Here is a 14,209-nt window from a genome sequence, read left to right on the forward strand (position 1 = left end):
CTCTGTGAAGCAGCCGTGACCCCAGCATTTACCTGGGAGCTACCTGAGGCAGCTAAGGCACAGGGAGAGCTTGACTTGTCAAAACAGTCCCCCTCCTGGCGATTTTAACGCCAAGATGGTCGCCCCCAGCACAGGTCTGGGCCAGGCTTCCCCTGCTCCCTGGTAAACAACACCCATGCACTTTCCACCACCACTCGGGTGAAACCCAAGGCGGCTCTGGAGGAGATGAATTATGGATCCGCCCTCCCGTAGTCTGGTCCCAGCCAGAAGAAGCTTGGCGGTCCCTCCCCAGGCCACCCAGACCAGTCTCAGCTGCTCCCAGCCCGAAGAGGCTGAGTGTCCAGCTGCGGGCAGGAAACGCGGTGTGTCCCCTTGTCTCCAAGTCCCAGAGCTGGTGACACGGGCCGCGGCCCGGTGGGGAGCAGGCAGCCACCATGGCGAAGGAGGAAGAGGATGAGAAGAAAGCTAAGAAAGGGAAAAAGGGGAAGAAGGCGCCGGAGCCGGAGAAGCCCAAACGGAGCCTGAAGGGGACATCGCGGCTGTTCATGGGCTTCCGCGATCGCACGCCCAAGATCTCCAAGAAGGGCCAGTTCCGGAGCGCGTCGGCTTTCTTTTGGGGCCTGCACACCGGCCCGCAGAAGACCAAACGCAAGAAGAAGGCACGCACCGTGCTCAAGTCCACGTCGAAGCTCATGACGCAAATGCGCATGGGCAAGAAGAAGCGGGCAATGAAGGGCAAGAAGCCGTCCTTCATGGTCATCCGCTTCCCGGGCCGGCGCGGCTACGGCCGCCTGCGGCCGCGTGCCCGGTCACTCAGCAAGGCATCCACGGCCATCAACTGGCTCACCAAGAAGTTCCTCATCAAGAAGGCCGAGGAGTCCGGCAGCGAGCAGGCCACGCTGGACGCCTGGCTCAACCGCTCGAGCTCCCGCGTCGGTTCCCGCAAGCTGCCCTTCCCGTCGGGCGCCGAGATCCTGCGGCATGGAGGCCGCCTCCGGAGGTTCCCCCGCAGCCGCAGCATCTACGAGTCGGGCGAGCCCGTGGGCTTCCTGCCCTTCGAGGACGAGGTCCCCTTCCGGCCCTCGGGCTCCCGCAAGTCGCTGTACGGGCTCGAGGGCTTCCAGGACCTGGGCGAGTATTATGACTACCACCGCGAGGGCGATGACTACTACGACCGGCAGTCGCTCTACCAGTACGAGGAGGAGCAGGAGCCCTACATGGGCTACGGCCCCTACGGCCCCTACGGCCCGGCCTGGCCACCCTACGGAGACCACGCCCACGGGTACCCGCCCGAGGACCCCTACGACTACTACCACCCGGATTATTATGGCGGTCCCTACTATCCCACGTACCCCTACGGCTACGGCTACGACGATTACGAGCCCCCATACGCGCCCCCATCGGGATACGCGTCTCCCTACAGTTACTACGATGCGTACCAGGGCGAGGCGTACCCGCACGGCTACTACCTGGATCCCTACGCACCTTACGAGGCGCCATACCCGCCCTACGACCGCCCGTACGACCTCCCGTACGACGTGCCCTATTTTGATCCATACGGGGGGCCCTATGGCGCCCCCTATGGCATCCCGTACGGCGAAGGCATCTATGGCGGCGGAGACCAGGCCATCTATCCGCCCGAAGTGCCCTATCTTTACCCAGAGGAGCCGGCCTTCGCGTACCCGTGGGTGCCGCCGCCCATCCTGTCGCCCCACAACCCGTACGCCCACCCCATGGATGACATCGCGGAGCTGGAGGAGCCGGAGGAGGCGGGCGCCGAACGGCAGACCACCTCCTTCCGCCTGCCCAGCGCCGCCTTCTTCGAGCAGCAAGGCATGGACAAGCCCGCCAGGTCCAAGCTATCCCTCATCCGCAGGTTCCGCCTCTTCCCGCGGCCCCAGGTGAAGCTGTTCGGGAAGGAGAAGCTGGACGTGTCCTTGCCCCCCTCCCTGGACATCCCTCTGCCCTTGGGGGATGCGGACGAAGACGAGGAGGAGGAGGAGATGCCCCCTGTGCCTCCGGTGCCCTACGCCCACCCCTTTTGGGGCTTCCTCACGCCGCGCCAGCGCAACCTCCAGCGCGCCCTGTCCGCCTTCGGCGCCCACCGGGGCCTGGGCTTCGGCACCGACTTTGGCCGCCCCCCACCTCGCCCGGCCACCTCGCTGGCGCGGTTCCTCAAAAAGACGCTGTCCGAAAAGAAGCCCATCCCGAGGCTCAGGAGTAGCCAGAAGGCGCGGCTGGGAGGCCCGGCAGTCCGGGAGGCGGCCTACAAGCGCTTCGGCTACAAGCTGGCGGGCATGGACTCCGAGCGCCCCGGCACGCCCATCGTGCTGAGGAGGGCAGAGGCGCGGACGCGCAACAACAACAACTCCCACCGACCGCCCTCGCCCTCGCCCGCGCCCGCGCCCGCGCCTCGGCCGCCCTCCCACTGGAGCGCGCTCCTCTCCCCGCCCGCGGCCCGACGGCCCCCCAGCCCGGGCCCAGGGCCCCTGCCCGCCGCGCCCTTCTCCCCCGCCCTCTCGGGCCTGCCCCGTCCCGCGTCGCCCTACGGCTCCCTCCGCCGGCACCCGCCGCCCTGGGCTGCCCCGGCCCACGTGCCCCTCACGCCCCCCGCCAGCTGGTGGGCCTTCGTGGAGCCACCTCCCGTGAGCCCGGAGGTGCCCCCGGACCTGCTGGCCTTCCCCGGCCCCCGGCCCTCCTTCAGAGGCTCCCGCCGGCGAAGGGCGGCCTTCGGCCTCCCCTGGTCCCCGCTGCCCTCGCCCCAGCCCTCGCTGAGGAGCCTGCCCGGCTTAGGCTACCGCTCGCCCGTGGGGCCCCCGTCCCCTCAGCCATCGCTCTGCGCTCGGCCCTTTCAGCCTCCCTTCTCGCCCCCGCCGCGCCGGCCCCGCTCGCTGCGGGAGCCCCCGTCCCCGCACCGCCGCTCTGGGCGCCTGGGCCCACCCCGCTCGCCCGTGCTGGGCTCCGGGCGGCCGCCCTCCCCGCCCCCTCTGTTGGGCCACAGCTCGCGGTGTCGCTCCCTCAACGTGCCTTCTCACCTCCCGAACACATGGCGGCGACTCAGCGAGCCGCCCACCAGGGCCGTGAAGCCCCGGGTGCGCCAACCCTTTCAGCGGCCTCCCAACGCAGGGTCCTGGCCGGTGGCTGCAGCTGCCCCTGAGCGCCGGGAGAGCCAGCGTGAGCCTGAGGACTCAGAGACACCCTGGACGGTGCCCCCATTGGCCCCCAGCTGGGACGTGGACCTACCTCCCGCCCAGCGCCCACCGTCGCCCTGGCCAGGAGGTGCAGGCAGCCGCCGGGGCTTTTCCAGGCCACCTCCTGTGCCCGAAAACCCCTTCCTCCAGCACGTGGGCCCTGTGCCACCTCCTGCTTCCCAGTCTGAGGACCCAGCCTCCGCCGACCTGACCAGTGTCTTCCTGGGTAGGCACCACGACCCAGGGCCTGGACAATTGGTAAAATCAGCCAGCCCGATTCCTGAGAAGACAGAAGAAGAGACCACTCTGGAGGGCCCTCAGTCACCAGCAGAGCCTGAGCCCTCCACCCCCACCCCTCCCAAGGATTCCGCGCCAGAGCGGAAGACGCTAAGGCTCAGCCTCTCCTACCCGCTGGCCACATGTGATAAGATGAGAGCCACGTGGCCGCCATGGCGCCGCTGGGGGACAGTGCCCAGCGCCCCAGCCCCCTTGGCACCCACTGGGGCCCCAGGGCCCCTGCCCAGGGTGGGCGAGCGGCGCCAGGCAGGCCCTGGGCGTTTTGCAGTGGTCATGCCACAGGTGCAAAAACTCAGCGCTTTCCAGCGAGTTGGTCCTGCCCCTCTGCAGCCCCCTGTCCAGATAAACCAGGACCCGGAGCCCGGCCCCAAGCCAAGAGCCTGGAATTTGCTCTGGTCCTGTTTCTGGCTGCCGGCAGAAGCCCCTCGACCCTGGCCACGAGTGCTCGCCCGCCCCCAGTCCTGCCGCCTGGGCCCTGGAGCCAATTGCCTGCACCATGGGGGCCCCTGGGAAGAAGTTGGTCCCAAAAGCTGGTGGAACAAGGTACGAGGGCAGAGGGCAGAGGGCAGAGGGAGGGTTTGGGGCTTCTGTGCTGGGAAACAGGAACAGCCTAGGGATCTTGGTCAGCTGCCGCCTGCTTGGACCTCAGTCTTCCCATCTGTAACCTGAGGAGAACAGCCTTGGGCTCCCAGAGCCTCTGGAAGATTGAACAAGAGGATGCCCAGCACAGGCAGGCACAGTACAGAGACTCCCGAAATTCTTCCCAGTCACTTCAGAGAAGGGATCTTGTCCCAGCCTGTGCTCTGGGCAGCCCTGTCCTGGGCCAGGCTGAATGGCACGTCTGTCCCCAGCAGCCCCCCAGAGATTTTGGCTGAGTACACAACTTTAGGACTTGCCTGTCCACCCTGTCCCATCCCCACATCCACGTCCATGCTGTTCCTCCTGTCTCCTGCCGACCCTCCCCCAGACTGGAGTCTTTTTTCTCTTCTGCATTCCTGCTTAAGGGCAGTCCCCTGGGCTGCAGGACTCTGCACTGCCCAAGGGTGAGGGGCTTAGGACCCAAACTTCTGGGTCCTCAGTGCATGATGAGGAAAATGAGGACCAGAAGATCACACGGGGGACCAGGGGCTGAGCCAGGAGTCTGTCTGGGCCCTCTGTAGGGTGCAGGGCAGGTGGCTTAACTGAAGGGTGCCGAGCTCGTGCGTGGCTACCCTGCTCAGGGAGGAACGCGAGCCTGATGCTGGGTGGCCCTCTGAGGAGGGGGGTGGTCACCGGAGACTCCCCCGGGACGCCTGGGGTGGGCGGGGCACGCAGGGGGTGGCGGGCGTTTCTCAGCCTCTGCAGACGGTGCCCCGTGGAGCGGGCAGCTAGCCGGCCCGGCGATGGCGACCGGGGCGGCCTGGCTGCTAGGGGGGCCCTGGCCCCGGCGGCGGGTGCCCCGTGCTGTGTGGGCGGCAGCATTGTGGGAGCGGGGCGCGGGGCGCCCGGGGGTGAGGGGCAAGGATGCCTGGGCCCTCCTCACCCTGGAATACGTGAGTGGCTGAATTATTCAGGGTTTGTGGCCACTGGCGCACATGGCCAGACGGGTGGGCGGGAGGCCAGGGCCTAAGGGTGATACTTGCCGTGCCCTACTTAGCAGCCTGCTGACAGGCAGGCGGCATGCAGGGCTCTGTCCTGGTGTCCCCTTTCCTTGCCTGCTCAGAGAAGGGTGCGGGCTGGAGCTGAGAGGCTGGAGAGGCAGGAAGCACACGTGTGCTTGCAGACATGCAGGTCACATGCAGGCCTTTGTGCCCGGGACACGTTCTGAGGCGTACCGTGGCCCGACAAGGAAAGCGTGTGTGTGTAATGTGTGTGTGCCAGGGCCCGCGCGTATGTGGCATCCTGGGTGTCATGAATGTGCACATCAGTGGGCAGGATGGAGATCCCGCAGGCCACGGGTGGCATCGGGACTTTTGTCTTGAGACCCCCAGGTGTGGTTGAGACAGCCCCGGCTCTCTGTGCACACGAGAGTGTGTCAAATGGGCATTGAGAGTGTGTATTACAAGCGTGTGTGCCTCCGGCCAGGCCTCCCAGGCCTGCGTGTATGCCCTCAGGCATTCTGCAAGACCATGGGTATGCGTGGGAGTTGCATGAGCTGTTGCATACGGGGCTGCGTGTAGGGGTCTCTGTGCTCGCCCCGGGCTGGATGCAGGGGTACGGTACTGAGCGGGGCGGTTCAGTGTCAGCCCTCCCAGAGGCCCCACGCACCAGGACCCGGACGTGCATCAGGTCGTTGCAGAAGCAAGGATTTGGGGTCCACCCAGGGAAAGAGTGGCTGGGAGAACCTGAGGTTGGGAGGCCTTCTAGGCAGTCAGAGAGAACACCGTGTGTGTGCGTGTGCTTCCCCCCCAGGGTCAGGATACTCGGGAGCCCCTGGGAGCACCTGCCACAGGGAACGCACGGGCAGGAGGCCGGCATGTGTCCCCCGAGTAAGGGCTGCACGCAGGCTCCGTGGGCCACAGTATTCCACGGCAGGGAGGCCTCAGGACCTGGCCGGGCCCTGGCCTCGGGGTTCTCTTCTCCAGAACAAGAGCAGGTCCCAGGCGTGTCCAAGATAGGGGGCCACCCACAGGCGCTCTCCAGCCAGGCCGACCACAGACTCTCTCTCCCAGATGCACTCCATTCGCAACCTGCCTACCACACGGTTCCGTGACCAGTGCCGGGAGGATGGTGTGGAGGACATGACGCAGCTGGAGTGAGTGGGGTGGGGCCGGCAAGGGGTCACCTCGGGGCTGCACGCTCCTGGCCTGAGCACTTCCTCCTACGAGGGGTGCCCGTCACCTCCTAGAACATCTCCAGAGCCTCTGTTTCCTCATCTGCAAAGTGGGAGTTGTGAAGTGTCCCGGAGCCGGTGTGTGCGTGTCTAAGCTCTGAGTTGGACGGGCCTGAGTTCAAACCCCAGCCTCACCACCTACTGGCTGGGAGACCTTGGACGCATTACTTTGCCTCTCTGTGCCTCAGTTTCTCATCTGCAAGATGGGGGTGGGTGGCTGTTATTGTGAGGGTGCTGGCACGTTGGAGGTGCCCAAAACGTGAGGGCTATGCTGGTCAAGATCATTATCCAGTCACGGTGACTCAGCTCTCACGTTTGCTCCCCCAGAGAATCCCCCAACCCCACGAGGTAGTATATATCCATTGGACGGATGAAGAAATGGAGGCACAGAGAAGTTAAGGAACTTGCTCAAGGCCTCACGATTGGTTGGTGACTTGAACTCAGGGCTTTCTGACCAAGGCCCTGCACTGAGGGGGAAGGTGGGCCCTGATGTCCCCTCTTCGTGCCCTTTCAGAGACCTCCAGGAGACCACCGTGCTGTCCAACCTCAAGACCAGATTTGAACGGAACCTCATCTACGTAAGTCCTGGGACTGGGTCTGCCCTGGGCTCAGATCAAGAGGTAGCTGTCTCTCGGGGCCACAGTGGGAAGCACAGATTTCTTCTGCTGAGCCACAGAAGCCAAATTTGTGGCTTCTGGTTTGAACTCTGGGGTTTCTACCATTTGAGTATGACATGCTAGAGCCTGGGGTTCTCAAATCCAAAACGCTAAAATACAGAGTCTTAGACTGGTGGATGCCAGGGAGAGAGACCTGGAGACAGGAAACCCAGAAATGAGTGGCTGTTCACTGGGGACCTGATAGATAAAGCTTCCAGAGTCCTAGAATCTGTAGACCTGGATCCCAGGAAGGGGTTGGCCAGAGAGGTGGAAGGAAATCTCTGGCCCCAGAAAGTGGAACGGAGGGCCAGAGGCCCAGAACCACAGTGAAGGAGGGAAGGCCACCCACAAGGGCTCTGGCCACCTCGGAATGCCCTGGACTTCTGACTCCCTCCCAACTCCAGGCAGTGGAGGTTTGACCTCACTGCGAGGCAGAAGCTTCTGGGGCCTGGTGCTGACTATGAATAAATGAAGGATGCAGCAGCTGACACAGCCACCTTTGCACAGTTGTGGCAGGGCGGTTTTGCTCACTTAGCCTTCTCCCAGCCTCAGCCTGGTACGGTGCCTGAAATTCCACTACCAGAGTACATGACCCATCAAACTATGAGAGGGCCTGAGGTGCGAACACGGAGGCCAGGCAGCCACACATTTGGCCCCGTGAGAACGGGGCTCCGGGCTCCTGGGAGCAGGGAGAAGGGCCATGAGGAGGCAGAGAAACTGAGACCACCGTGTGCCCAGCAGACCTACATCGGCAGCATCCTGGTGTCGGTGAACCCGTACCGAATGTTTGGAATCTATGGGCAGGAGCAGGTGCAGCAGTACAGTGGGCGGGCCCTAGGAGAAAACCCCCCGTGAGTATCTCTGGGGATGGGGAGGGGGCTGTCCCGGGGTCCCCTGGGTCCCTGCCTGCCCCTGAGCCAAGGGTGGGGCCAGCTGGTGGCGGGTCGTCCACCTGCTCGGCCGAGTGGTCTCTCCCCAAATTTCTATGGCTCTGACCAGAATGGGGGCAGGGAGCATTTCCCCAGGGTGAAGGGTGGAGCAGAACTGGCTGCTGAGGTGGACAGAGGTGTTCTCCTACCTGAGGGTGTTGGGAGGCAGGGTCCTGTCCCAGTGATACCTGTGGCCTGTCTCTCTAGGCACCTCTTTGCAATCGCAAATCTTGCTTTTGCCAAAATGCTTGATGCCAAACAGAACCAGTGCATAATTATCAGGTGAGCAGCGGGTCAGGCCGGGGACCTCTGTGTACAGGGTGGGCGGGGGGTATGTACGGGAGGAGTCTCAGATGATGGGTCTGTATCAGGCCAGACCTGCTATGGGACCTGGGAAAGATCACGTGACATCTCTGGGCCAGCCAGCCCACGTCCTCTGGTGTCATAGGAGGTCGAAGAAGGGTAGGGGTAGGGGGAGCCCAGAACAGGCAGTGAACTGGTTGAGTCTCCTTCTGGTCCTTTTCCCGGTCAGTGGAGAGAGTGGTTCTGGAAAAACCGAGGCCACAAAGTTGATTCTACGCTACCTGGCCGCCATGAACCAGAAACAAGGCATCATGCAGCAGGTGAGTTGCATGGTCTGTCTGACTCCCCAGGACTCCCAAGCTCAGTGCTCCCCGAGAGACAAGGCTCCTTGGCCCCATTTAGAGGATGGGGAGGCTGAGGCCAGGGTTGCCCTGGGGGGGCTCCTAGGACTCTGGCTCCTTCAGCCACACCCCTGCCCGCCCTGGCCATGCCTGCAGGGAGCTCCCTCCTGCCTGTGCTCCAGGGCAGCTCTGGTTCCAGCCGTGCTGGGCCTGGCCAGAGAGGAAGCCCCATGGGCAAGGGGAGTCACTCCATTTCTGCTGCCTGGCCTCATCTTCTTGGTGGTGAAAGAGAAAGGACAGGCCTAGTCAAGGGGGTGGGGTGCAGTAGATGCTGGGGTGGTGAGGACACGGGACCGGGGTAAGCACAGGATTGGAACATTGTGGAGAGTGCTAGGTCCTCCAAACCTGAGAGTGTTAGACCCTCATAAAGCTTTCCCGAGGGCATACTGTGTGTCCCTCACAGTCCGGGCTAGGTGATGGCAGCAGCAATGCCGACAAGTGTTCCCGCCCTCATGGGAATTTCGTTATAGTAGAAATGGAAGAAAAAAAATACACAAGTAAATCGTGTTTCTGTGAAAGGGTGGGAATTTGTGGAGGGAAAAAAAGCAGGGAGGGAGATGGGGAGTTTGGGGGGGTTGTAATTTGAAGCATGGTGGTCAGGGTAGGCTCCACTGAGAAGGGGTGAGAGTGGGCCCTAAAGACATCTGGGGGAAGAGCAGACAGGGAGCGGGAAGAGCAAGTGCAAAGGCCCTGGGGTGCGAGGAGGTCTGGTGTGCTCAGGGGATGGCAGCATGGCATCATGGAGTCCAGGCAAGGGAGGACAGTGGCTTGGGCCAGGGAAGTGGTGATGGAGATGGTGAGCACAGCTAGACCCGGGTGCAGTTTAAAGGTCAGCCAGAGACTTGCTGAAGGCCAGATTGGCGTGTGACAGAGTGGGTCGGTCCGGGGGCAACCCCAGGCATTTGGACTGAGCCATAGGCAATGTGGAGGTGCCATCAGCTACATGGGTAGGGCTGTGGAGAACAGACACAGGTACTCTGAGGTGTCTGCTGGGCATCCAGAGATGTTGGGAAGGTGGCAGATGTACCATGAGCCTAGAGCTCAGGGACGGTGAGGCTGGAGGCGAAGCCCCACCAACTGAGACTCCAGAACCTGACTCTCAGACTCCCATGAAGATTTGCAAGTGGCCGCAGCGTCCCAGCCAATGGCAATCTTGGCAGGGGATCCAGGGGCATCAGGTGGGGGCCACGTGGCCCTCAGTGGGAATTGGGTCAGCCCAGGCTTAGGAGTCAAGAGGGGTTACTTCCCCCGGTCCCCTCTGACGCGTGCCTTGGCCTACCAGCCCCTCCTATCCCAGCCTGGGCCTCCGGGGCCCTCCCTTTGCTTTAGCCAGAGTTTTCAAAATCTCTTAAGTTCAGACTTCTGGAAGGACTGGCCGGGTAGCAGGGAAATGTGTGCGTTGAGCCCCTCCTATTTGCTCGGGGCTTTCATTATGTTGTCGCGCGAGAGCCTCACGGCAGCCCTGGGAGGCAGGTATGTTTGTGTCCATTTATGGATGCGGAGACTGGGGCCTGGGAAGGGAGATGACTTACCCAGTGTCCCCAGGTGAGAGGGTGGAGGAGCTGGGATTTGAAGCCCAAGGCAGAGAGCTGTCTTAGCAGGGGTCAGGGAGGACAGTCGTGGTCATGGGACGTGCCAGGCATTCTGTAGAGGTAAGGATGGGCCCGCCAGCTGGGATGGTCACCGCCTCATTTCCCAGCCGCCACTCTGCCCTGCTCGTGTAATCCGACAGTCCTTACCCAGGGTCAGTTTCAGGCACACTCTTAAACAATCCAAGGTTTTATTTATTTATTTTTAAAATTTTTTTTAATGTTTTATTTATTTTTGAGACAGAGACAGAGCATGAACGGGGGAGGGTCAGAGAGAGAGGGAGACACAGAATCTGAAACAGGCTCCAGGCTCTGAGCTGTCAGCACAGAGCCCGACGCGGGGCTCGAACTCACGGACCGCGAGATCGTGACTTGAGCCGAAGTCGGACGCTTAATCGACTGAGCCACCCAGGCGCCCCGACAATCCAGGGTTTTAAACAACGTCTTTTGCTTTGGCTCCACCTTACCCATCTATGGGCGTCATCGTCAACCTCTCTGTCATCAGTCAGCAGGGTAGTGCCACGGGGTACCACCCGAACCTTCCAACGTTCTGGGGAAAGTCTCAGGGTTCCCTTTTGTTGGACTAGTTCTGGCCATGTGTCCTCACTGGACCCGGTTGTGTCTTGATTGGCCGAGGCCCCGGCCACGGGCTCTGCGTCTGGGCCGGGAACGTGAGCAGCATTCCGCGGGGTGGAGGGTTGCTGGATGCCGCCCAGCCCAAACCGCAGGCTGTCACCCCACCTGCGGGTTGAGCTAGGGGCCCCCACAGGGCCAGATGTTCACCCGTCCAGTACACCAGTCCTCTCCCCAGCCCCAGGCTGGGCGCTAGGAACAGAGAAACAGCTGACCCACTCTCAGGCCCAGGCGGATCTCAACTTACTGAACCACCCTAGGCCAGTTCCCCCTCTCGTCTGGGCCTCATTCTGCTCCTTCACATGGTAGATGTGGTATTTCCTGGACTGAACGGGACCAGGAGAGTGAACAGATGGAGGGGGCTGGCACCTTCCCCAAAGTAACATTTCTGCAGACGCTGGGCCTTCCCTGCCTCTTCCCTGAGAATTTATCGGGAGGAAATGACTCAGCCAGAAAATGCTGTACACCCGACACACACATGCTTGTCACGGTGTTGTGATCTCACTCGTACAGACTCTGGAGTCCCCGGGAACGTTACCTCGCCTTTCCAAGTCTGTTTCCTGATCCGTAAAACGGGTGACATCAGCACCTACCTCCTGAGATTGTTGACACCCGTGTAATTAGGGCAAAGAGTCTGGCACATGGTAGGTGCTTAATAAATGGCAACGGTGATTGGCTACGCCTTGGGCAGTTCTGCTGTCGTGAAATGCTAGTCCTCTTGAGATCTGTGGAGCAGGTATCTTATGAGGGCCTCCCACGCCCCTGCTCCCGTGTAGACGCTGGGGTCCCAGAGGTTGCAAACAGACAAACATTCCTGCTGTGGGGGCTGACATTCTAGTGAGGGAGACGTGATACAAAGAAGTGAGGGGAGGGGCGCCTGGGTGGCTCAGTCGGTTGAGCCTCTGACTTCGGCTCAGGTCACGATCTCACGGTTCGTGGGTTCAAGCCCCGCGTCGGGCTCTGTGCTGACAGCTCGGAGCCTGGAGCCTGCTCCGGATTCTGTGTCCCCCTCTCTCTCTGCCCCTCCCCTGCTCCCACCCTATCTCTTTCTGTTTCTCAAAAATAAATAAGCATTAAAAAACATTAAAAAGAAAAAAAAGAAGTGAGGGATTTGCCAGTGGTGCAGAGGGAGTGGACTCTGGTCCACAGGCCGGCTGGGGCCTGGGTATCGAGGGGCCAGTCAGAAGGGCTGAGGTGCCCTTCAGAGAGGGGGAGGGAAGAAGAGAGGCCAGCCGGGGGCTGGACTGTGCAGGGCGTGTGGCCAAGGCAAAGGCTTGGCTTTGAGCCTGAGGTGGTCATGGGGATGGGGATGGGGTAAAGGGGATATCCCCAGAGCCTTTTGGCATGTGGGCCCAGCAGACTCCCACACCCAGGGGCCACGCTGCAGGCCCCAGGCCGGGACAGCTGGGGTCTCTGAGATTCGTGGGTTTGCCCACCCCGGAGGCCCAGAGGGGTCGGTGGTCCCTCCATGGTCTAAGGCCCCTGGTGACCTGGTGGGAGAGGGGGTCAGTCCTACAGGTGACCTGCTTCTGTTCTTGTGCCTCTCTCCTCCTCCATCCTGGGGACTCCTGAAGATAAAGGTACTTGGAGTGTGCACGTGTGCCTGTGTGTGTGTGCGTGGTACACACGCTCGTGTGCGAAGGCAGGATGCGCAGGAAGAGGCATCCAAAGGCCCGTCCTGGCTGGGGGCTGAGGTGGGAGGGGCGGGGCTGGGAGAGGGTAGCTGCGGCCTGAGTGTGGGGGTTGGCAGCATGAGGCAGGCATTGGGGGACACTGGGGAGACCCAAGGGTTCTACAGGGAGCCCACCTGCGGTTGCCCCTCACACAGGGGGTCCTTGGGGAGGTCTGTGTCTGGGAAAACCTAGGGGTGGCCCTAGCCATGCTCCCTACTCTAGGCCCCCAGAACAATTCCCACATCTTCTGGGGTCCAGATCCTGGAGGCAACACCCCTCTTGGAGTCCTTCGGTAACGCCAAAACTGTCAGGAATGACAACTCCAGCCGCTTCGGGAAGTTTGTGGAGGTCTTTCTGGAAGGGTGAGTGGGACGGTGGAGGGACCCCCAAAGGCCTTGCAGGGCACTCCGCGTCCTGGTGCAGCCCCTGAGAGCCCACACCAGCGACTCCACCCACCCAGCTACCCTGCACGAGCTGACTGTGCTCCCCCACTCCAGGGGCGTGATTTCTGGTGCCATAACCTCCCAGTACCTGCTCGAGAAATCCAGGATTGTGTTTCAGGTGGGCCAGGCCCTTCCAGACCCTTGTGTGTTGGGACGGGCTGGGGGTATGCAGATACTCAGAGCCTGGCACGTGGCAGGGCTGGGTAAATGTTGAATTAATGAACAAAGACGTGTCTGTGTGAGCATGTGATCTGCTCCCCTCTCTCCCCCCCTACAGCCACATTGACTCTTTTCTTGCCCCTGAAGCACACCAGCCATGATCCTGCCTCAGGACCTTTGTACCTACGATTTCTTCTATCTGAGCACTCTTAACCCCCCCAGACACCTACATGACCAAACCCCTCACCTCCTCCAAGCCTTCCCTGAAATGTCATCTGCTCAGGGAAGCCACCCCATTTAGAATGAAGTCCCTCTCCACCCCCCTGGAACCCCCCCACCCCCTCCTCTGCTTTATTTCTCTCCAGAGCTCTTGTCTCTATCTGACAGGTTTTAACCAGTGATTTGTTGAGTGTCTATCTCCCCAGCTATCAGGTGGGCTCCGTGAGGTCGAGGCTTCTGTCTCCCTTGTTCCCCCACTGGGTCTCAGGGGCCTACAGCAGGGCCTGGAATACAGTTGTCCCTCAGCCACGCTGGCTGAGTAAACCATCAGGAGGCCCCGTGTGTGCATATCTGGGCTGTGGACGCAGCATAGGCAGGTGTGTGTGCCCAGCGTGCACAAGCGAAGAAAGGCTGTCTTTCTCCTGTTTCTCCAAACGGAATTAAATCTTGACCGGAGCCCCCTCCCTACCACCATACCAGTCCCCCACCCAGTGCCAGGCTGGGAGCTTACTCGTCACAGAGGTGCCCGGTCTCAACCGTGGGCCCTGGCATCGTGTGTGTGTCTGGGGGTCACCTAGGTGGTGGCTCCCTTTTCTGCACCCACCTATCCGCCCTATAGGCCAAAAATGAAAGGAACTACCACATCTTCTACGAGCTGCTGGCCGGGCTGCCCGCCCACCTCCGGCAGGCCTTCAGTCTGCAGGAGGCCGAGACCTACTACTACCTGAACCAGGTGAGTACCCGCAGGTGTCCAAGGGCCCCCGGCCTGGCACCCCTGCCCCATCACCCAGGGGGGCTGAGAGAACCAACTCATGGTGTCCTAATAGCCAGCCAGCGTAGGCGATGGGGTTTGGGGGCATGAGTTTGGATTGAAAATGTCTCATCACGGCAAGGGTGACAGGCA

At 61.8% G+C, this 14,209-nt stretch overlaps 1 protein-coding gene across 1 annotated transcript in view; it reads left to right on the forward strand.

Annotated features, from left to right (window-relative positions):
• The first annotated feature begins 434 nt into the window (after positions 1–434).
• The window catches only part of MYO15A (myosin XVA), a 51,494-nt gene continuing 37,719 nt past the window's right edge, over positions 435–14,209 (forward strand). Inside the window, exons 1-10 of the mRNA XM_047090015.1 lie at positions 435–4,031; positions 6,140–6,222; positions 6,815–6,878; positions 7,698–7,807; positions 8,093–8,167; positions 8,418–8,508; positions 12,386–12,391; positions 12,743–12,846; positions 12,982–13,045; positions 13,925–14,038. Of these exons, the coding sequence (XP_046945971.1) occupies positions 435–4,031; positions 6,140–6,222; positions 6,815–6,878; positions 7,698–7,807; positions 8,093–8,167; positions 8,418–8,508; positions 12,386–12,391; positions 12,743–12,846; positions 12,982–13,045; positions 13,925–14,038 (4,308 nt within the window). The remainder of the gene's footprint in view (positions 4,032–6,139; positions 6,223–6,814; positions 6,879–7,697; positions 7,808–8,092; positions 8,168–8,417; positions 8,509–12,385; positions 12,392–12,742; positions 12,847–12,981; positions 13,046–13,924; positions 14,039–14,209) is intronic.

This window comes from Lynx rufus, unplaced genomic scaffold, assembly GCF_022079265.1.
Source record: "Lynx rufus isolate CCGP_SWC_20201006 ecotype Redwood Valley unplaced genomic scaffold, mLynRuf1.p SCAF_28, whole genome shotgun sequence".
In the NCBI taxonomy this organism is placed as follows: Eukaryota; Metazoa; Chordata; class Mammalia; order Carnivora; family Felidae; genus Lynx; species Lynx rufus.